The sequence below is a fragment of the Glycine soja genome, chromosome 17, assembly GCF_004193775.1.
Source record: "Glycine soja cultivar W05 chromosome 17, ASM419377v2, whole genome shotgun sequence".
NCBI lineage: Eukaryota > Viridiplantae > Streptophyta > Magnoliopsida > Fabales > Fabaceae > Glycine > Glycine soja.
Genome location: NC_041018.1, coordinates 30,862,289 through 30,887,306, shown reverse-complemented (window position 1 = coordinate 30,887,306; position 25,018 = coordinate 30,862,289). Strand labels below are relative to the sequence as shown.

Here is a 25,018-nt window from a genome sequence, read left to right as displayed (position 1 = left end):
TGGCTGAGGGGTTTGGAAAAAGATTTCAAGACTCATTTCCATTGCTGGTCTTCAAGAATGTCTCTAGCTTTTAGCTAGTGTGACCCCTAGTAGGGTGTTGTTTCTGTAGGGTGGTTGTTTTTTCTGTTTTACAGACCTAGCTACTTGTATCTTGTAGTAACTCTGGTACTTTTTTAATCAATATATATATATCTTTGCTTTCCAAAAAAAAAAGCTTCACATTAGGATCCACAAGAGTGTCGCTTGGGCGACAATCGAGCATACTAGTCTCAGTCAGAATGTCTATAGCATACTTCCGTTGGGAAATGACTGCCAGATGAGGATTGGGTAACTTCAATGCCCTGGAAGTACCTGAGCGGACCCAAGTCCTTGGTCTGAAACTGATTGTGGAGGTGAGACTTGAGGCGAAGAATACCATTAGAGTCATCGCCAGTGATGACGATGTCATCAACATAAACAACTAGATAGATGCATAGGCTAGACGGTGAATGGGGGGAAAATACCAAGTGATCAGTTTCACGAGTCATTCCAAACTCAAGCAGAGTGGCGCTGAAATGACCAAACCAGACACGGGGAGATTGCTTCAAGCCATAAAGAGAAAGTCAAAGTCTATAGACAAGGTATGACTCGCCGGAAACTGTAAAACCAGGGGCTGATCCATGTATAGTCTTCTTGCAAGTCACCATGTAGGAAGACATTTTTGATGTCCAACTAGTGAAGTGGCCAATGTCTGATGGTGCCCATAGCAAGAAAAGGACAACCAAGAACAAATAAGACAAAATTTAATGAAAGTTGTGGAAGAGGATGTGTTTGTTTGATGCCTTGGACTTTAATTTGAGAGCTATTTGCGAGAGTAACATAAGGCAAGATGTTCGAAAAAGTCAAGGAAGAAAAAAGAGTTCAGTTACTTGTCATATGATCAGAGGCACCAGAATCAAGAATCCAAGATCCAATAGAGGAGGACTGAAACAAAAGTTACAAGATTACTAGATTGAGCCACAGAGGTAACAGGTGATGCAGGTTCGTTGGCTGCTCGAAGCTTATTATATTCAACAACAGTGATAGTAATATTTGAAGCAAAGGTGATGACTTGGGCTACATTAATTGACCGGGACAGTTCTCTAGCTTTGATGTGGCAATCAGTTTCAATATGACCCCAATTCTTGCAGTAGTGACAGCGAATACCACATCCACCACCACCACGTCCTCCACGATAGGAGGAATGAGAGACAAGGGCAGAGGAATCTTCGACAGACGTGGAAGAAGGTCGAAAGGTTTGTGGAATGGTGAGACGCAACAACTGGTCCTGATCTAAGTCATAGTTATGAATCGTGGGAGTCAATAAAATCGGATTATGGACTGCCTGAAGGTCCGGTGTGAGTCCAGCAAGAGCAATCACCATGAAGAACTGTCCGTGTTGTTTGTAAAAGGTCTCTGCATCACTAGTAAAGGGCATAAGAGTGGAATATTCCACAATTAAACGGTCCAACTTACCAAGGTATGATTGCATGTCCATGTTCGCCATCTTAATGTTAATTAGGCTGGTGAGTACACTGTAGAAGCGATGAACATCGTTGGAATAAACTTTCTTGGCCTTGGTCCCCACATCATAAGAGGTTGTAAAAGCTTGGTATTGTGCTTGGAGATTAGGAACAAGAGAAAACCAAAGAACATTGCATGAAGAAGCACCAATTTGCTTCCAACGAGCTCGGTTGTCAGTTGGAACATCTGTCGATTTTGTTGTCAAGTGATCGGTGCGGCCTTGGCCTTGGAACCATAACTGAACAGCAGCGGCCCAAGTGCTATAGTTAGTCCCAATGAGTTTTTCGCACGGGATCAGTGGAATAGTGGTAAAGGTCACAACGGAAGTCGTGGTAGATTTGGTAGCCATGATAAAAGTACCAAAAAGCAGTCAAAACAACCAAATGTCGTCAAATGGTAGCCAAACGAAGGGGAGAAGAATGGCGGGAGGGTCGACGGAGGAGGGTGAGTCGGAAAAACACGTCATGGACGGAGATGGTGGAGGCGCGTGAACTTCACGCACTGGAGTGTGGCGGCAAACATGGTTGCGATAGTCGACGTTGGGTTCACCGGAGAGGGGTGCTCCTGGTCAGAGGGTCTCACTGGCGTGATGACAATGCGGTGCCAGGGCAAGGGCGCTCGCAGCCTGTGTGTTACTGTTCACACGGAAAAGGGGGGTTGTGGCAAAGAGAAGAGGAACCCTAAAGCTCTAATACCATATAAAACGGGTTTCTGTAATTGTGTGCATGTTTCACAGAAATGATCCTTTATTCATAGTGAGATTGGTTTACAATATATGGAAACATAATATTCCCTAATAATCAGCTGCAGATATTTCCTAATTACAAATCATATCTTTAATAGGACTAACAACTTGGGCATATTTTTGTTATGGAGTATTCTCTTCTGTAGTTTATGGATACATTCATAGTTACTGCAAATGGCCTAGGTTGCTGGATTGCCATTCTAGCTTTCTGGCATGGTTTGACAGTATGTGATTGATTGACTGTGGTTTGATGGGTTGCAAGACACTTTTGAACTAAAGCATTATTCATGTAACAAGGTGATGTTCCCCCGTATTTTTTGATGGGAAGAGTTATATTAGACATATGCATTATGTAAGCATATCATTAGCAGCTTAGCTTTCCTCTGTGATTCAGGTTTCTCATGTATCCTGGTCTTGTGTGCTTCAGCCAGTGGTTGTTTTAGCAAAATATCCACTTTCTATCTCTTTCTCCTTGTCTTTATAGCAGATAGCCAGATAGGATCTGTTTGATCTGTTGTATGGAACTTTGGTTTGTTAAAATGTTAAAGTTGTTCATGGTATCTTCATTATTCCAGGTCTACTAAATACTAATGGTAGACTGTGTCTGTGTGCTAGAGAATGATCATGATTCATGAATAATTTCTGATTGTTGAAATTACATTTGTGTTCATATAAAAATTATCTGCTTCCATCTGACATTATTATGTTTGACCAGACTTTTTTTCATAACTTCCTTTTGATTGCAGATACAACTTAATATTGGAAATCCTGATAAGTCTATTATATTACGGTCTTCCAGCTCAAGGGTTGAGTTTCCTGGATATCGGGCAGTTTTTACGGTATGGTTAGTTGCTGATGCTGGCAGCTTATAATCTGTAACTACTTATATACCAGTTGACAATACCCAAAATAATAATGATTTTACATTTTGAATTTTTTATTACTATTGTTATTTTCTATTAAATAAATTGTTTAATTTTACTATTAGGATTGTTTTGAGTGTAAGTACCATTTACTTGCTACTGGGAAAACATATATTGCAATTTTATTGTTTTTTGTGTAAAAGTAAATTTCCAAAGTTACATGATATAAAGTGTGTTTTCTACTTAATAGATAATATCATGTTTTGATGTTGAACAAGATCTCATAAATTGGAGTTAAAATGTTTTGGAAAGACTTTCTTTCTTGTTTGGTATATGCATGCAAGGTTACTCCAGAATTTCCAAATCCCGAAAGAAACATATAATTTAGCATGAATATGCAGGTGGTTCTATTTTGTATGCATTACCTGATAAAAAGAGACTGAATGATTTCATTAAGCTCATATTTGATTCAAATCTATATAATTATGAGAGGTTACCTGCTATTTAGGTCAAGTTGAAGGCCCAAAAATGGTTTTGTATCTCTACTAATTTCAGCTGTGGTAGAGAATGTCCACATGTACCTTTAATATAAGAAACTAAAACTGATGTGTTTCCTGACTTACGTGTGATTTTTCCTTCCTTCTAGGACATTGTTACTGAAGCTGTTCAAGATAAAGACAGTGATGAATTCAGCCGTGATCAAACATTTGGAGTACTAAATTCCTTGAAGGTAATATTTCTGAAAGCTTAATTTATATAATTTATACTATTGAAAACAATTTCATGCCTTCTCCATATGGCAGTCTGCCCTTTCTGTTTATTTAGATAGGATGCTGTTCTTGGCTTCCTTATAACAGTGTCTTATGTTAGAATGTAGGCTTGTGCCTAACTTAATCTCGAAAGCTAACTTATAGGATGAGGGTTACCTCTCACTTATATATTCTATTTTGGCCTTATCTCTAGCAATACACCCCCTCATGTGTGGATAACATGGTGGATGACCTTTTGAATGGATCTAGGATAGACTTTAATACCATCTTAGAATGTGGGCTTGGGGCTGATTCAACCCCAAAAGCTAGTTCATAGATGAGAGTTGCCTCTCACTTATATACTTTATTTTGGCCTTATCTCTAGTCAATGTGGGACTTGGGATTTTTCCAATACAAATCAAGTCACTAATTATAGTAACGACTATCTTATAGGTATTAACATGAGTCTTTCAATTATAACCATGTCTAAAACATGCTATTTAACAGTGCTGTTAGGTGAAATCTCAATAATATTTTATATCTCTATCCCTCTCCCTCACGCAATTGCCCTTTGGGCTTAAAGTGTGGACGTGTATAGGTCCATTATCCCTTGTACTGAAATTTGCTTTACTTGGAACAATGAGGGAAACAATTATCAAACTCTTGACCACTTACTCCATAGAGGGATTTTGACACCATGTCAAGGATAAACTTCCCTAAACCTTTAGATATTAGATGGTGGCTCAAGAATGTTTTCATGTCTCTGAATAACCTTTTCCCTTTGGTAATTGCTCTCACTTTTTCTTAGGCTAGCTTTGCTATGCATCTGTTTTGTTTCTTTAATCTGTGAATACCATGTATGATGCTGAAAGTCGTACAAGTCAACAGGACATGAACATATTTGTGACATAATTACTCTCGATTTATACCCTAGCATTTATTGATGCCATAATCTTTGCAATACATCCCTTCATTAACTTTTATTTTATAGACAGGGGATCCATTACATGTGGTTCAGACTGAACCTAATCAGCACCATACACAACCACCACCACGGTACTCTGAAGCATCATTGGTAAGTCATCTTGTTTCTGTCTTTAAGATTAAACTGTTTACTTTTAGAAAATGTGTTTTTGTTTCTTGTTTTCACTTTTAATTGCATATTTGCCACTTTATTTTCATTTTGTTCTTGTTTTCAAACACAAGTTACTGTTTTAAGCTTATCCATCACGTTGTTGGCTATAGCTAATAACTCTTTGTCAAGCCTATGCTGTCGGCTTGTGCACAGGAAAGTTATAATTGGAATTTTGTTAATTTGTTATAAAGGATTCTGGTTCATGATTTCATGTTGAGACCTATTTTTGGCAGCATATGCATATGGTAAAACTTTCAACATGTTCATATGATTTATAATATTGACTTATCTAAAATAAATAGATTTGTTGCAACATAGTTCACCATGAATTGGATTTCATTAAAACATTATTGCTGGCAAGGAGGATGGCAGACAGCGTTCATTTCTTTTGCTCTGTGTCTTGTTTTCTCTCTTGAAGATTTACCCAATTATATTATAGGTTAAGAAACTTGAGGAGCTTGGGATTGGAAGGCCATCAACATATGCATCCACAATAAAAGTTTTACAGGTATTTTACTTCTGGAACAATGTAATACCATGACCATTCCATAGCGTATCTCATTTATCATATCACATCAATTCTAACAATTTAAATTGTAAGTTGTGACTTAGTAAGATAATTGTATAAGTTGTTTAGGTCTTTGATTTAGCGAAATTGTTAGGACACAGGGTGGAGAGTCAGACGATTTTCCCATCACAATTGGTTTGCATCAAGGGTCAACCCTTAGCCCCTACCTTTTTACCTTAATTCTGGATGTCCTCACGGAACAAATCCAAGAGATAGCGCCGAGATGCATGCTTTTTGCAGATGACATAGTCCTCCTTGGAGAGTCGAGGGAGGAGTTGAATGAGAGGTTGGAAACTTGGAGACGAGCTCTAGAAACACATGGCTTTCGCCTAAGCAGAAGCAAATCAGAGTATATGGAATGTAAGTTCAACAAAAGAAGGAGGGTTTCTAACTCAGAGGTGAAAATAGGAGACCATATTATCCCTCAAGTCACACGGTTTAAATATCTTGGGTCTGTAATACAGGATGATGGGGAAATTGAAGGGGATGTGAATCATCGCATTCAAGCAGGATGGATGAAATGGAGAAAAGCATCGGGGGTGTTATGTGATGCAAAGGTACCGATCAAGCTAAAGGGAAAGTTTTATCGGACTGCGGTAAGACCGGCGATTTTGTACGGAACAGAATGTTGGGCGGTCAAGAGCCAACATGAGAATAAAGTAGGTGTAGCGGAGATGAGGATGTTGCGGTGGATGTGTGGTAAGACTCGACAGGATAAAATTAGAAACGAAGCTATTAGAGAGAGGGTTGGAGTAGCGCCTATTGTAGAGAAGATGGTGGAAAATAGACTTAGGTGGTTTGGGCATGTAGAGAGAAGACCGGTAGACTCTGTAGTGAGGAGAGTAGACCAGATGGAGAGAAGACAAACAATTCGAGGCAGAGGAAGACCCAAAAAGACTATAAGAGAGGTTATCAAAAAGGATCTCGAACTTAATGATTTGGATAAAAGTATGGTACTTGATAGAACATTATGGCGGAAGTTGATCCATGTAGCCGACCCCACCTAGTGGGATAAGGCGTTGTTGTTGTTGTTGTTTTTTTTTAGGAACTCAGGGTTTGATTTTTTTTTTTAAACCTGTTTGATAAGCAGTTTTTGAAAATTGTTTTAAAAAATATCTCCTGTTTTTAAAATGAAAAAATCAGAACATCTCTAAGCTGTTTTAGTTTTTTACTCGTGGTTTTCTATTACTTATGTTCTTTCTCGTAGTGTTTTTCATCTTCTTCTCTCATTCTTACTTTCTAATATTAGTTATAAAAATTGCTTTATAAAATAGCTTCTAAAAACTAAGAAACAAAAACACACCCTTTGTTGTGACACCCTCTACCCCTCAAATAATACTAACAAAGGAATACAAATTCAAATATTAATTAAAAGTATTTTTTTTTAAAACATTTTTAAATACAAGCCTTTCAAAGGGATAAAAGGTTCACAATCCCTTTCTTCTACATCATATTCAAACTTGTCCGAATAAATAATAAAGTGATCGGCTCGAACAAGGCCGTCTGAGACTTCATACAATTAATATAAAACCTTATACCCCAATGTCACATCCTATCAGAGCGTTGTGTCTCGACGTCCTTTAGCACAATATTCCTTAAAGCAGTTCACCTAGTCATCTGCTCCCCCGAACACAGAGTTCAAGATCATCACAGGATCCAAACACAAACAATAAATCGGGAGTGAGTTATCACATTCCTAACTAATAGAGAAACAAGACAACTAGATATACATATCATATAAACCAAATAAAACTTACTTACACGTAATTCCACCACTTTGTCATTCAAAATTCACTTTTCATCAATCAATCACACTTTTCAATCATCAATCACATTACATAGGAATCACACGCTCTGATCAAGACATAATAACACCTCAATTTCATAATAAACAATTAGCAAGCGCAAGAGACAGTTATGCTAAGACTCAAGCCTATATGCAATGTGGTACCATGTCAGTGAAAAACCACCCTGAGGCGCTTAGGAGTACATAACAAGACACACCACACAATGGGTTTGTCAGGTCACTCTCACTAAGTAAGATCATAGGGAGACCAGTCAGGGTCACGATGTTTTGCGAGAATGCTCCAACCATATGGGATCAGCATAGGCTTAAAGGAGCACTCAAACCCGATGACCCCCAAGGCCTACACTCCGAAGAGTCCGTCAGGGCCTCTCCCTCCTGATTCAGGTCCAACCCCTAAAATCATTTTAGCACACAGACACTGCTAGTGAATTATACAATACCCACGACCTCACACTCGTGTCTTAAACACGTACAACATATTGCGCTACAATTTAACACTGGTTCCTAAACAAGAACCTACACTTTCTCTTTAACACTGGTTCCTAAATAGGAAACCTACACTTTCTCTTTAACACTGCGCATTTACACTTTTCTCAAGATAACACTGGTCGGGTTATTGTACAATTCACAGCTTACAACACAAATAATGTCACATCAAGAATTAATCACACATTTATTCACAACCAAAACTCATTCACAATTTCACATCTCATAATGTCACAATCCACCATCACATGTTTACACGTATCTCACAAATTAACACATGTTCAACTTTACACTTATACTCAACCTCAATAACAATATTATAATCTCAAAGCAACATGTTATTCTGCAATTCATCACATACTCACAATTTGAATCATCATTTCATATCCTCAATATAACAATTTATATAAAAGACCATCACAACATGAGGATTAAAACCCCTCAAATAATATTACACAATTATATCAAAATCATAGGTCGAAACATACAAATATCAAGAGCACAATTTATCAAGCAATCTTCATTAGGACATCAATATTTTATTTATAATCATAAAGGAAAAAATTGTAATTTAACAAACATCCCAAAATAAAACCCCAATTTAATCCTCTAAGGATCCCTAGACATGTTCTCACTAATCCCCAATTGTGAGTAACTCATCTCTTACCTCTGAGCGGACTCACGTGTCTTCAGCCAGCGATAGCAACATCTCTAGCGGTTTCCTGAAATTCTTTCAATTATTCCTCTGACTGCTCCGATAGAATTCCCAAACGTCAGAGAGACGGAGAAGAGATTGAAACCTCCACTTGTACTGTCTTCATGCGATTCCTTTTTCTCCCTCCACGAATATTATATCGCAAAACCCAACGGTGGAAGCGTGCGGAATTGAATTTCGAACAACATATCCAAATTTCATGGAAATCCAACGGCTAACGAAACCGGGATCGTAGTTTTACCGAGACAGTTTTTGGGTTTCTGCGGGAAATTAAAATGCTACAATGCGAAGGGTTTTCCTCTAAGCTCAGATATGATTTTGAAATTCCCAACGGTTAAAATGTTCGGAATTGGGTTGCGAACATGATACTCAAATTTCACGACGATCCAACGGTGAACGGGTTTGAGATCGTCGTTTTTCTGAGACTGGTTTGGTGGGCTGCGGGAAAAAGAAAGGGTTTTGAGAGGAGAAGGAGAAAAACGAAAATGAGGCCAAAAGGAGGTAACTGACTTAACATAACTATTTATACCTAGGGTACTCAGCCTATTATTTACTCTATATTTATTTATTTATTTATTTTTACTAAAAAGTTTTTTTAAATTTATTTACGAAAAATTGGGATGTTACATTTGTCACTTAGGCTTAGCTCAGCTCCTTTGCTCCATTATTACTCTGCACCAGATCAGAAATTTGTAGAGGTAGAGGCTCAATTAACCGATGAATCCATCTAATAGCATGTTTAGATTAGATTATTTCAAGGTGACTAATCACTTATTTTTCAAAAGCTCTTCAAAATAAGTTTAGCCAAACACGCTCAAATTCCATTAACAGTTCCCATCATAGGTAGTTTGTGCTCATAAAATTTCTAACAGTTGCTCATTCCTTCATGTTATTTGGTTAAAAATAATTGTGACTTCTGAATTCATGATCATTTGGTATTTGTATGATCAAAGAAGTGTTGCTTCAGGTTTTCAGCCATTATTGATAGCTTAAGGTTGTGAAATGAAATGATTGTGTACTGCAATAAGTGTAGTTTTATTTAAACCTGACGTGAGTAATTTCTCATCCATTCATTATAGAACACATTGGTGTCATATAAAACAGAAGCACCCTGAACACAAAAGAAACCTTCAGCATCCAACAAGCAGATCCTTGTACTAAGACCACAACTAAAGTAAAAAAGTCATTTATCAACACTTACATATTGTGGTTTGTGACTTCTGATTGTATTTGTTGAGCTTGTGGTGCAGTGATAGTTCTGTATTGAAACAATTAATGATGTTCCAAAGTAGAATTGAGAATTCAACCTAGTATAACAAACAACTTACCATTTTTTTTTTATTATCGATCCTCCTCAAAAACTTAAATTTATGGTTTTGATGCATGTGAGGTTCTCTTGTTGCTTTTGTCACTTTGTTTCTATATGTATACTGCATCTTGCATTGAAAATTTATCAATATGCAACTGTTTACTTCTCAATCTATGTTTGATAGAATTCTGAGTCCTAAATTTTTTGTTCCTCCAGGATAGAAACTATGTGACAGTAAAAAGTCGAGTTCTGTCTCCAGAGTTTCGTGGTTGCATGGTAAGCTTTGGGCTATTTTCGAATTTATTGTTTTGTTTGGATGAAAATAATAGTTACATTCTTGTAATATTTAATTAATATACCCCCAGAGAATATTCCAAAGTTTGTCCTACTACACACCTCTTCTGCTCCTGACTTATAGGGGAATATGATAATTTTTCCTTTTCTGTTTCAAATCTAGGTTTGTTCGTTGCCTATTTTTCTTTGCAGAAATTTTATATAAGCTACAATATGTGATGTGTATTTTATGCAATTTTTTGGGTGATGTTTAGGTTTCAGCTTTTCTGTCGCATCATTTTTCAGAGGTCATGGACTACGGTTTTACTGCCGATATGGAAACCGAGGTATCTACTATGATTGTGTCCTGGCCCCATTTGATCTCTGTATTGTTTTTGTATTTTAAACGAAGATGACAATGTGATTAAATCCAATGGTATTCACAGACATTGCCTAGATTGGGTACAACCATTGGGTATGAACATGAACATTAAAATTTCTATTTGCATGGGTATGGTTACTGTTCGGGTCCTTTGTTTTTTAAATGCCCGTATGAGTACAGATACTCTAGCACCCTACAAGTACCTATCCAATGGTACCCACAGACATTGCCTAGATTGGGTACAACCATTGGGTATGAACATGAACATTAAAATTTCTATTTGCATGGGTATGGTTACTGTTCGGGTCCTTTGTTTTTTAAATGCCCGTATCTGTACAGATACTCTAGCACCCTACAAAAACCTATCCATTGTCATCCTAAATTTTAAAGCTCAGAAACTGTACCGCTATTGTAATTTGACAAGGTCCCTCACTATTTTTAATTGATTCTTTTGTCTATGGTTTGATCTAGTTGGTTGTTGTTATTTTCCTATTATTATTTTGTATTTTTTAATTTATCTCTCATTCTTGATTCAGCTGGATAATGTTTCTGGTGGATTAACTGAATGGAAAGGCCTCCTTAGAGACTATTGGACACGATTTAAATCATATTGTGAGCGTACATCTAATGTTCATATTCATCAGGTGTGACTTCTCTCTTTGCTCAAGGCTTGAAATTTGGATATCTAAAATTTTAACTTTGTTGCTATGCTCTATTGGCAATTTCAAATATTTCTCAATGCACTGTTTATGCTCACGTATTCAGTATTTTTTTTTTTGGTTATCTACTAATGAAATGGTTTTATGTTTGCAGGTTGAGAAGATGTTGGAAAAAAAATTTGGCGATTATTTATTTGCTTCTCTCCCAGATCAGAGCCGGGTGTGTCCAAGGTAAGTTATTCCATGTATGGATTGAATTGAATTAGGGAGGTTATTAGAAAATGTTGCTAGATCAAGTGCTAAAGTAGAATTTTTTTTTGGAAGGCGAAATATATATTATATTATTGATTTAGATAAAACAGTACAAGTGCTAAAGTAGAATACTGAGCAATGATGCTCCTTGCATGTGAGTTCTTATGATTAAGTCTTAGAAGAGTTGAAATTTTGTGAGATTAGGAATATGAACTCCGGAATGCATTCATTTTAGCCTTCCATGAACAAATAAACCAAATATAGAAATTAATTGCCACATCATTTGTAGGGGAATTAAATCGGGTTCAGTTAGCTATCATCTCATTTGTAAATTCAGATGACCAGCTGGTTGATTTACTCGCTGAATATCTTCAAGAACCAATAATATCTTATATTTGCATCTAGCTGGATGCTTTTGACATCTATGCTTCACCTTGAGGAGTTTTGGAAATTACACTTCAACTAAAAATGCTCAAAAGATAATGAAACTGTGATTTTGTTAATAAGATTGCAACTAAAAACTGTTTCAGTTTTACAGTCTCTGTGATTCATTTGTAGTTGGGCTGGTGGCAGGTAACTAAAACTAACTCTGCTGATTCAACACTAGAGCTGTGCCAACATTTGACAGAGAAGACTCTAATACTGATAACTGAGGGACATATGAACTTGTTTTGGAATGTTATCGTTATACTGGGCCAATTTTGTACTGTGATTATGCTATGCTGATTTATTTATTTGAAGAAAATGATGTTGATTGCATTCATTATATGGTTCTGAGTTTGTTGGTCAGATTTCCCCTTGATATGTTTTGATTGAACTTGTTTCAGTTGTATGGAAGGCACACTTATTTTTAAAGTAAGTAGATTTGGTGCTGGCTACTTTATAGGCTGTGATCAACATCCTAGGTGCAAGTGAGTATTTTATTGCATATTTATTTTGTAGGTTCTTGTTCTGACCTAACTGATATGTGATTTATGCAGTGTTGTACATGTTATGTACTACATTGCACATGTTATATACTGTTAGTTACACATTTGGAAGAATGGAGTATTTAAAAATTGTGTTCTACTGATGTGAGGAGATAATATGATTTCAGTCCTGTTATGATTCTTATAATAGAAATAAACTATAAAGCAAAAGTCTGTGGCATTGCAAAGTCTTAAAATTTGGGCTTAGGGCCTAACTAAGCCCCACATTGGCTTGTAAAGTGAGGACTGCCCAAGCTTTATAAGCTATATTTAAGCCATATCTCTAGTCGTTGTGTGTTGATGAACTGATATTATTGATATCATAACAGAAAATGTAATTGGCCAATTGAATCTCTGAGAGCACTAACTGATACTTATAGTCAGAGACTCTAACAAACTCTAATTATCTATTATCTCTAAATTATCTATTATCTCTAATTCTAAAAGATTATCTATTATAACTAACTGACAGCTGTACTAACTTACAGGGGTTGACTCTAACGGATAGAGTTAACTTACAGAGTATACACTCACACCCCCCACAAACTTAATGGGACTGAGAAAAAAAGGGAGCTCAGAAACATTAAGTTTGGAACTTAGAAAAGAAAATCTAGCAGAATACGTTGAACAATCAGCTTCTTGGACAGGACTTTTTCTCTGACAGAGAAGAGATCCAACTCCATATGCTTAGTTTTAGCACGAATAACTGGATTATGAGCCATCTGCACAGCACTGGAATTATCACAAAGCACCATAGGAGTAAGATGAGGAACTTCAAGTTCACTGAGTTAAGTCTGAATCCACAAAATAGCAGCTGTAGCAGCTGCAAGGCTCCTGTACGCAGCCTCAGTACGTGAGCTAGAGACCACTGTTTGCTTTCTAGACCACCAAGAAACCAAATTGGGACCATTATAAATTGCAGCACCAAAAGTAGGCCTTCTGTCATCAGGGTCAGCTGCCCAATCAGAATCACAAAGTGCTCTAATGGAGAAGGATTGATGTAGTCCAGTGACGAAAAACCAATCAGAATCACAAAGTGCTCTAATAGAGGGGCAGGACGAAAAACCAAACCATGATGAAGGTGACCATTGAGATACCTGAGAATCCTTTTTACAGCAGTCCAGTGACTCTCAAGAGGAGAAGACATGAACTGGAAAACCTTATTTAAAGAGTAGCTTAGTTCAGGATGAGTTACTGTGACATATTGTAAAGCACCAGCAATGGACCTGTAAAAGGAACCATCCTTCATAGGTTCAGAGCCATGCTTTGACAGTTTGCAGCTGGATGCCATAGAAGAATTATCTTAGAAGGGGTTTTTTTGACCTTTTTTGTTCAGCTCCTGTGCTTTTGTCTTCTCTAGTTGGGTTTGGCATATCATTGCCTCTGTAACTTCTTGTTCTGTATTTCAGTACACCTAGTACTGAATCTTACTTCTAATACAATATTGATTTTTGCTGTGCAAAAAAAAAAAAAAGATCCCTGATATATGTTGACCGAGTCATCATCAATGACCCATTGGACAGAGAACGAACCTCAATGCCCAAAAAGTAATCCAATATCCCAAGATCTTTCAGAGCAAAAGTACCATTAAGCTTGTCCACTAACTCCTGAACCAGGGAGGTAGAACTTCATGTGATGATGTCATCAACAAACACCAGAATATACACACTTGCTGTGATGATGTCATCAGATTTAGTGTTGTAGATGAAAAGAGAAGGGTCACACTTGCTGTCAGTAAACCCAAACTGAAGCAAAGTGGATTTTAACCTCTCAAACCAAGCTCGGGGAGCTTGTTTGAGACCATATAGAGCTCTTTTTAACTCTCAGACCAGAGATTTGTCTGAGGATTCAAATCCTAGTGGTTGAACCATATACACATCTTCTAGTGTTGTAGATGAAAAGAGAAGGGTCACACTTGCTGTCAGTAAACCCAAACTGAAGCAAAGTGGATTTTAACCTCTCAAACCAAGCTTGGGGAGCTTGTTTGAGACCATATAAAGCTCTTTTTAACTCCTAGACCAGAGATTTGTCTGAGGATTCGAATCCTAGTGGTTGAACCATATACACTTCTTCTAGGAAGCCATTTAGAAAAACATTGTTGACATACAATTGCAAAAGAGGTCATTTATAAGTGAGGGAAAGTGTAAGAATAATTCTGATAGTCCCAGGTTTAATCACTGGAGAGAAGGTTCCATGGAAGTCAAAGCCAAACTTTTGGTGGAAACCCTTTGCCACCAGCCTAGCCTTATACTTATTGATACTGTCATCAGAATTTTCTTTGATTCGAAATACCCTTTTACAGCTAATAGCAGTTCTGTTAGAGGGTAAAGAAACTGGAGACCAGGTGTTGTTGTTTTCAAAGGCATCAAATTCATCTTTCATAGCAGCAAGACACTTAGGATCCTGTAATGCTAGTTTAACAGATTAAGGTTCAGCATGTGCTAGAAGCGAAGTGGGATTAATCCTAGGTTGAACTATCTATTATCTATTATCTCTAATTCTAACAGATTATCTATTGTAACTAACTGACAGCTGTGTAACTAACTGACAGCTGTACTAACTAACAGGGGTTGACTCTAACAGATAGAGTTAACTTACGGAGTATACACTCACAATGTGGGACTAAACCACCATCATTAAGACTACAACCCCAAAGATGCTGGAAACTATGGTGGGCTATGGGTTGACCTCAATTAAGGTGGCTTTCCAACACTGCTCCTCATGCCCAGGGCTACCGGCTTGGAGTGTGGCAAATGTAGGTGGCCCAACAATGGATCTAGAATAGGTTTTGATACCATTTTAGAATTTGGGCTTAGGACCTAACTCAACTCCACAAACTGACTTTTAAGTTGAGGAGTGCCCCAACTCTATAAGTTATATTTAAGCCATGTCTCTAGTCGATATGGTACTAAATCACTACCATTGAGCCTGCAATTACGACATCCCCCAAAGAGGCTGCAACTAAGACAGGTTAGGGGTTGACCTTAATTAAGGTGATTTTCCAACACAAAGATATTTACTTATGTAATGTGAAGGGAAATTTGAGGATACAAGTCGACATCATGATCATACATAAATCCACCCAAAACTGAAAAAATAAATGGATGAAACTTTGCATGTGAACCCCCATTTGATCTACTATTACAAGTCAAATTTGTTCCTAACGATATGCTTAAAATTATATTGTTCATTGCCTGATGTGTTGTTCCCTTTGACAAGCAAAACATTTTGACTTGAAATAGTAAATATCAGAGTTTCACAACAGGGAAAAGAACAAAACAGAGAATAGTAAAACTAATCTTATTGATTCAGAAAAGGTTTTTTCTTAATACAATTACAAAAGAGGTATTTATAAACCTCTAGACCTTGAAGCTAATCACAAACTAACTAACAACTAACAAAATTCTGTTAGTGAAAGTAAAGTAGTTAGCTTATACTAACTGTCCTAACAGTCCTTCAATAACTGTTTGTAACAGTTATTTTTATACATTTATTCTAATACCCCCCACAAACTGAAGGGGAAGGTTTTTCTAAAGAAAAAATGCTTCACATTGAGTTTGTCCCTCAGTACTTCAAATCTTGTTGAGGAAAGTGGCTTGGTTAAGACATCTGCCCATTGGTCTAAGGCAGGAAGATGCACAAATGAGAGCTGTTTGGCCAAAACTTGTTCTCTTACAAAAAAGACATCAATTTCCATATGCTTTGTTCTACTATGGAACACTGGATTGTGAGCTATGGACACTGCACTTTGATTATCACAGTAAATCACAGGAGTTTGAAGAGAAATGTGTAATTCTGTTAGAAGAGTTCGAATCCAGGTCAATTCAATAGATTTTTGGGCCCAGCTTCGATATTTAGCTTTAGTGCTGGACCTTGCCGTGACTTTCTGCTTCCTGGACCACCAGGATATCAAGTTTGAGCCAAGAAAGATAACTGCTCCTGATGTGGAACGTCTGCCATCAATATTCGATGCCCAATTAGCATCACAGAAAGCATAGAGTGCCATAGGTTTTGAAACAGAAGCAGGTTGAAGGAATAAACCATGAAATATAGTACACTTGAGATATCTTAATATCCTTTTGACCACAGCCCAATGAGAATCCAATGGATTAGCCATATACTGACAAACCTTATTAACATCATAACTAATCTCAGGTCTAGTAAGGATAGCATACTGTAGGGCACCCACTACTGATCTATAGAGAGTTGGATCATGAAATAGATCAGCTCCATGTTTGGACAATTTGCAGTTTGTAACCATAGGAGTAGAGATAGAGTGTGCCTCAGCCATTTGAGTTTTATGAAGTAGATCTCTAACATACTTGCTTTGAGACATCAAAATAGACCTGTTAGAGAGATACTTAATCTCCAGCCCCAAGAAATAGTCCAAGTGACCCAGCTGTTTGAGAGAAAAGGCTGTATTCAATTTCGAAGTTAACTGTTGAATGAGAGAGTTAGAACTTCCTGTGATGATGATATCATGTACATAAACTAGAATGTAGACATTGTGCTGTTGACGTGTATAAATGAACAAAGAGGGATCACACTTGCTTCCTACAAACCCAATCTGTATTAGTGTTGGCCTTAACCTATCAAACCACTGCCTTGGAGCTTGCTTTAACCTATAGAGAGCCTTGTTAAGTTTACAAATCAAGGATTTTCCTTCAACTTCAAAACCTGCATGTTGAGTCATATAGACAGTCTCCTCAAGTAATCCATTTAGAAATGCATTGTTGACATCAAGCTGAAATAAATCCCAGCCTTGTGAGAGAGCAAGAGTTAGAACTACTCGAATTGTAACTGGTTTTACCACATGAGAAAATGTTTCATGAAAGTCAAAGCCATGAACTTGATGAATCCCCTTAGCAACTAGTCTAGCTTTGTACCTATTGATTGAACCATCGACATTTTCTTTTATTCTAAAGACCCACTTGCATCCAATAGCTTGTCTTCCAGCTGGTAATGAAACTAAATCCCAAGTTTTGTTTTTCATTAGAGCATTATACTCCTCCTGCATAGCTACAAACCATTCTGAACTTTCTAGGGCCAGCTTTACACTTTTAGGTTCAGAATGAGTAAGAAATAATGAAGGATGTAGCCTAGGATTATGTATTCCAGATTTAGACCTAGTTTGCATAGGATGAGTGTTAATGGGAATTAGAGTTGATGTAGACACAAATTCACTATGAGACATAATATTTGGTGATTGAGGATGAGGGGGAGAGGGTGCAGTTGGTATAGATTCACTAGATGACACTGTATTGGATGATTGAGGATGAATGGAAGTGGATTCAGATGAGGTCTGATTTAAGGCAGTAGCAGAGAAACCAGGAGGAACAGAGGGAGCTGAAAGGGAATTGGAGGAAGGTATTGAGAAAGTGAAGGTGTAGAGGCTGAAACAGTAGGAGATAGGTCAGGATTGAGACTGAAATAGGAAGTAATATTCTTTGTTAAACTAGAGGAAGAGGAAAATAGATCTGAATATGGAAACCTCAACTCATTAAACAAAACATCCTTAGAAATATAAATTCTACCAGTTGAAGACAGACATTTATAGCCTTTATGTGAAGAGGAGTACCCCAAGAAAACACACTCTTGAGACCTGAAATCTAGTTTGTGAGAATGATAGGGTTTCAACAGAGGAAAGCATGCACAACCAAATGTTTTAAGAAAGCGAAAATCAGGCTCTTTGTTAAAAAACAAATGGAATAGCAAAGTTGAGTGATGCAGTGGGTAGCCTATTAATCAAATAGACTGCAGTGACAAAAGTATAATCCCAAAACTGTAGAGGTAGAGTTGCATGATGAAGTAATGTGAGACCTAGGTCAACTATTTGCCTATACTTCCTTTCAACTACACCATTTTGGTGATGAGTGTGTGGGCAGATTAACCTGTGTGAAATGCCATAGGAAGCTAAAAAAGCAGAGAAGGGTCTATATTCACCACCCCAATCAGATTGAACACTTTTTATTTGTGTAAAGTTGAAGTTCAATTGATAACTTGAAAGTTTGGAAAACAGACATAGTTTCAGCTTTGGTTTTAATAGGAAATATCCAAGTATATCGTGAAAAGACATCAGTAAATGATACATAATATTTGAAACCAAAGTAGGAGGTTAAATGAGAAGGCCCCCATAAACCTGTAAAGACAAGCTCTAAAGGAGAATGAACTGAAGTGGAAGCATGAGAAGACAACCTATGAGATTTTCCCACACAACAAGAGACACAAAAATCTGTAATCACTTTATTAGATGATGAAATGTTACACTAATCAAAAACAAGTTTTAGTACATGACTATTAGGGTGTCCTAACCTAGCATGCCAAAGGTTAACAATGCTAGGAGATGAAAAACCAGAACTAGATGTTACAGTAGAATCTTTATTAGAAGTAGATGTTGTTGATAATAGCTGAGGTCTGTGATCCTAGAGTTTGATGTTATGAAAAGTGTTGAATGTTATTGTATTGTTTATCTACTTTTGGTAGCTTAGTTGGTAAGCTTGTTCAGAAGGGCAACAGTGAGCTGTCACTGTCACTGCCCTTCTCTCTCTCTCTTGTATTCTCTATATATATGTAACCTTTTGAATTTAATAAAGCTAAGAGGGAAAAGGAGGGTGTTTTTCACTCCTTTAGTTTCAAGTTGGTACCAGAGCAGGTTTGTCCACCGTCCGCTGTCCGCCGTCGCGCCCGCCGCCGGCCGCCGCCATCTCCGGCCAGTTTTCACTGGCGAGACCAGGGTTAGGATCGCCTCGAAAAGCGCGACCTACCCCTGGAAGTTGTGCCTCCAAAGGAGCCTCCACGCGCTGCCACGCGCCGCCTTTCTCACGCACGTTTTTCGGCGCGTGAAGTCCACGCGCCGCCGTGCAGTCGCCGGAATGCCGCCGCGTCGCCGCCAATCTGCTCGTCAGCTTCTTATAAGTTTGTTCCAGCCCTCGGTTTCGGGTTTTGTCGCCTGGAACGTATCACTCCATTCTTCTCTTCTTTTTACCCCTTTAGGGTTTCATTTTGTGGGTCAAAATGGCTGTCTCTGGACTTGTTTTCTCCTTCTCCGGGACTCCGACCATCACTACTGCTAAACTGAACTGGAAGAATTATCCCTCATGGTCTGCTTCTGTGAAACTTTGGTTTCTCGGTCAAGGACATCATGACCACTTGGAGAAAGCTTCCGATTCCATTCCAATGACAAGAGATCTGAATGGGAGAAGCTTGACTACCAGCTCTGCGCTGTATTATGGCAGTCAGTTGAGCCAGATATTTTGAAAATTCTTAGGTCCTTTAAAACGTGTCGTTCTTTTTGGAAGAAGGCCCAAGAAATTTTTGCCAATGATATCCAAAGCCTGTTTGACGCAACCATGAAGGTTACAGCCCTCAAGCAAACTAGTCATGACATGATTGCTCATGTGGGTAAGGCTCGGGCTGCCGTGGAAGAGCTGAGGAAGTTCCTTGTAGCTGATTCATTGGAAGAAGTGAACAGGAAACTTGATAAGTTCTACATGGTCCTTATTCTGAGGAGCCTACATTCAGACTTTGATTATGTTCGTGATCAAGTACTTGCTAGGGACCAAGTTCCATCTATGGATTCTTTCATCACTAGACTTCTCCGCGTGCCTCATTTATTGAAGGATGAGAATCTTGCCGATGGCGTGGAGACGTCAGCCATGGTTGCGTCTCGAGGAAGAGGAGACAGCCACAACAACAGAGGAGGTCGCAGTGGAAGGGGTGGATGTCCTCATTGCACTTATTGCAAGAGGATGGGTCACACCCAAGATAATTGTTATTCGTTGCATGGGTTTCCCGACAAGGTCGCACAGGTCTCTAGATCAGAGAAGACAGAGTCTAGATTTTCTGATGAGGAGTATCAGGAGTATTTGAAGCTTAAATCCGAGAAACCCAGCAACCAAGCTCAATCCTCATCTGTACCATGTTTTTCAACAGCCTGTATCTCTCAATCCATTGAAGGTTCTAGTCCTTGGATACTTGACTGAGGTGCCTTTGATCATATTTCTGGTAATAAGTCTTTCTTTTCATCCTTCTCTTTTCCAAAAATTCCTCACCTTGTTGCTGTGGCCAATGGTTCCAAGGTTGCGTCTCAAGGAAGTGGTCAAGTTTCTTTATCTCCTTCTCTGAAATTGAATTCTGTGTTTTTCATTGCTCAGTGTCCCTATAATCTAATTTCATTAAGTCAGTTAACTCGTTCGTTAAATTGTTCAGTAACCTTCACTGCTAATTCGTTTGTTATTCAGGAACATGGGACGGGGAGACTGATTGGAGAAGGACATGAATCACGAGGGCTTTCCTACTTGGAATCTAGTCCACCTGGGGCTTGTTTTGCAATATCAAAGCCCAAACTTTTGCATGATCGTCTAGGCCACCCAAGCTTACCAAAATTGAAGATGATGGTTCATAGTCTCAAGAATCTTCGAGTCTTAGATTGTGAGTCTTGTCAACTAGGAAAACATGTCAGGTTGTCATTTCCTCAAACTATACAAAGATGTAACTCGGCTTTCTCTACCATTTATTTTGATATTTGGGGATATTTTGTAACCTTCATTGATGAATTCTCCAGATGTACTTGGGTTTATTTAATGAAAGACAGATCTGAACTTTTGCCTATATTCGTGTCATTCTATAATGAGATTGAGAATCAATTTGAAAAAACAATTAAAATTTTCAGGAGTGACAATGCTAAAGAATATTTCTTTCATGACCTTTCTTCCTTTTTGTCTTCCAAAGGTATTCTACATCAGTCCACATGTCCTCACACACCACAACAAAATACCATAGCAGAAAGGAAGAATCGTCATCTTCTTGAATCTGCACGTTCCCTAATGCTAAATTCAAAAGTTCCTACCCATCATTGGGGTGATGCAGTGCTTGCTGCCTGTTTCCTAATCAATAGAATGCCCTCTTCTTCTCTTGAAAATCGAATCCCCCACTCAATTGTCTTTCCTCATGATCCACTCTTTCATGTCTCTCCTAAAGTGTTTGGTTGTACCTGTTTTGTCCATGATTTGTCTCCTGATTTAGACAAACTCTCTGCTAGGTCAGTCAAATGTGTCTTCTTAGGTTATTCTCGTCTTCAAAAAGGTTACAAATGTTATTTTCCAATCATGAGACGATACTACATGTCTGCAGATGTAACCTTCTTTGAAGACACACCCTTCACCCTCCTTAGACCATTCATCGTCTCTCCAGGAAGTTCTTCCTATTCCTTGTCCTCTAGATGATTCAGACCAAAATGTCAGTGTTGTTCCATCCTCCTCACCCAATTCACCTGAAGTTGTATCTTCACCCTTGATTACAGATCAACCCAGGACAACGCCGATTGGATCTCCAGTTCCTGAAGCTTCTCCTCGTGATTCTTGTTCTTCTTCAACCAGTCCTCCACTCATGGACCCTTCCACTTCTTCTCCTTCTGACTCACATTGGCCCATTGCCATCAGGAAAGGTACTCGCTCTACTCGTAGTCCTCATCTTATTTATAATTTCTTAAGTTATCACCGTTTGTCTCCTTCATACAGTTCCTTTGTTTTCTCATTGTCCTCCCTTACTATTCCTTCTACTGTCCGTGAGGCACTTGATCATCCTGGCTGACGACAGACTATGATTGATGAGATGCAGGCTCTTGAAAATAACGGTACTTGGGAGCTTGTTCCTCTTCCTCCTGGTAAGACCACTGTAGGTTGTAGATGGGTCTACACTGTTAAAGTTGGGCCAAATGATAAGGTTGATCGGCTTAAGGCTCGCTTGGTGGCTAAGGGCTACACACAGGTATATGACATTGATTACTGTGATACTTTCTCTCTTGTAGCCAAACTCATCACTGTTCGTCTGTTTCTTGCTATGGCTGCTATGCGTCACTGGCTCCTCTATCAGCTTGATATTAAAAATGCCTTCCTCCACGGTGATCTTGAGGAGGATATTTACATGGAGCAACCTCCTGGGTTTGTTGCTCAGGGGGAGTATGGTCTTGTGTGTAAGCTTCACCGATCTCTCTATGGGTTGAAGCAATCTCCTTATGCTTGGTTTGGTAAATTTAGTCATGTTGTTCAAATGTTTGGACTTGTTGAATATCTTTTGGGATTTCTAAATTAGATTTGTATGCATCATTACTAAACATTTTTTCCATGTTTTAGAAGTCAGCAGACATAGACTAGACTAGGCTGTCACATAGACTAGGCTAGGCTGTCTTTTCTCCCTTTCTCTCTCTTATGCTTTGTACTCTATAAATTGTAAGCTGAAATATGAATATGGAGAGTCATGTGAGTGAAATTTCCTCACACTTAAATTCAAGTTGATATCAGAGCGGGTTCCGGCCATCACCGCCACCGCCACCGTCCGCTGCTCCGGCCACCGTCCACCGCCGCTGGCCGCCATCTCCGACCACCGTTTGCCGCCGCCGACCGCCAACTCCAGCCACCGTCTGCTGCCGCCGGTCGCCGCAATCCGGCCGCCGGAATTTTTTTTGGGTCAAAATGGCTACTTCTGGTCCTGTTTTTTCATTTTTTGGAACCCCAACCATTGCAACTGCCAAGCTCAACTGGAAAAATTATTTGTCGTGGTCTGCTTCAGTTGAGTTGTGGTTTCTTGGTCAAGGGTACCATGACCACCTAGAGAAAAACGTCAATGCTGTTCCAAACGACAAGAAACCTGAATGGGAGAAGGTAGATTATCAACTATGTGCTGTTCTGTGGCAATCAGTCGAGTCAGATGTTTTGGAAATTCTCAGATCTTTTAAAACATGTCATCTTTTTTGGAGGAAGGCCCAAGAGATCTTCGCCAACGATATTCAAAGCCTATTTGATGCGACTGTGAAAGTTACAGCTCTCAAGCAATCTAACCATGACATGATTGCACATATGGGTAAAGCTCGGGCAGCAGTAGAAGAGCTGAGAAGGTTTCTTGTGGCTGATTCGTTGGAAGAGGTGAATAGGAAACTGGACAAGTTCTACATGGTCCTTATCTTGAGGAGTCTACACTCAGATTTTGATCATGTACGTGATCAGGTCCTAGCTGGAGATCAAGTCCCATCGATGGATTCTCTCATTACTAGGCTTCTCCGTGTACCTCATGCGTTGAAGGTTGAAAATCTCACTGATGCTGTGAAAACATCAGCCATGGTGGCACCTCGGAGGAGGAGGCCGTAACAGTAGAGGAGGCCGCAATGGAAGAAGTGGACGTCCGCAATGCACATATTGTATGAGGATGGGCCACACTCAAGAAAATTGTTACTCTTTGCATGGCTTCCCTGACAAAATGGCATAGGTATCCAAGTCAGAAAAACCTGAGTCTAAGTTTTCTAATGAGGAATACAAAGAGTATTTGAAGCTCAAGTCCGAGAAATCCAGCAATCAAGCATCATCTTCATCAGTACCATGTTTCTCAATAGCATGTGTTTCTCAATCAATCGGAAGTCCTAGCCCTTGGATACTTGACTCAGGTGCCTCTGATCATATTTCTGGTAACAAGTCTTCCTTTTCATCTATTTTCTTTCCAAAGACTCCTCACCTTGTTACTGTAGCCAATGGGTCCAAAGTTGCGTCTCAAGGAAGTGGTCAAGTATCATTATCTCCTTCATTGAAATTAAATTCTGTATTATTTGTTCCTCAGTGTCCATATAATCTAATCTCATTAAGTCAGTTGACTCGCTCATTAAATTGTTCAGTAACCTTTACCGCTAATTCCTTTGTTATTCAGGAACATGGGACGGGTCGACTGATTGGAGAAGGACGTGAATCACGAGGACTGTGTTATTTAGAATCCAGCTCTCCGATATCCTGTTTTGCATCCTCAAAACCCAAACTTTTGCATGATCGTCTGGGTCACCCAAGTTTATCCAAGCTGAAAATAATGGTTCCTAGTCTTAAAAACCTTCAAGTCTTAGACTGTGAGTCTTGTCAACTAGGAAAACATGTTAGGTCATCATTTCCTCAAACTGTACAAAGATGTGATTCGGCTTTTTCTACCATTCATTCTGATATTTGGGGACCAAGTCGTGTTACATCTTTTGATTTTCGATATTTTGTAACCTTCATTGATGAATTCTCCAGATGTACTTGGGTTTATTTAATGAAAGATAGATCTGAACTTTTGCCCATATTTAAGTCGTTTTGCAATGAGATTGAAAATCAATTTGGAAAAACAATCAAGATTTTCAGAAGTGATGATGCAAAAGAATATTTCTCTCATGATCTTTCCTCTTTTTTATCCTCAAAAGGTATCCTACACCAGTACACATGTCCTCATACACCTCAACAAAATGGCATAGCTGAAAGGAAAAATCGTCACCTTCTTGAAACTGCTCGTTCCCTAATGTTAAATTCTAATGTTCCCACACATCACTGGGGAGACGCAGTGCTTACTGTGTGCTTCTTAATTAATAGGATGCATTCTTCTTCTCTTGAAAACCAAATTCCTCACTCAATTATCTTTCCTCATGACCCATTGTTTCATGTCTCTCCTAGAGTGTTTGGTTGTACTTGTTTTGTCCATGATCTTTCCCCTGGTTTAGACAAACTTTCAGCTAAGTCAGTAAAATGTGTCTTTTTGGGTTATTCTCGTCTTCAAA

General features: G+C 38.6%; 1 protein-coding gene across 6 annotated transcripts in view; it reads left to right on the top strand.

Annotated features, from left to right (window-relative positions):
- Positions 1-25,018, top strand: part of LOC114393389 (DNA topoisomerase 1-like) — a 70,867-nt gene that overhangs the window by 26,147 nt on the left and 19,702 nt on the right. For 5 of the 6 annotated variants that reach the window (XM_028354711.1, XM_028354713.1, XM_028354714.1 and 2 more), the window contains exons 9-17: positions 3,034-3,126; positions 3,797-3,880; positions 4,891-4,974; positions 5,474-5,542; positions 10,136-10,195; positions 10,468-10,539; positions 11,111-11,218; positions 11,388-11,464; positions 12,313-12,396. In XM_028354711.1, the coding sequence (XP_028210512.1) occupies positions 3,034-3,126; positions 3,797-3,880; positions 4,891-4,974; positions 5,474-5,542; positions 10,136-10,195; positions 10,468-10,539; positions 11,111-11,218; positions 11,388-11,464; positions 12,313-12,396 (731 nt within the window). The other variant, XM_028354717.1, reaches the window with a different exon arrangement.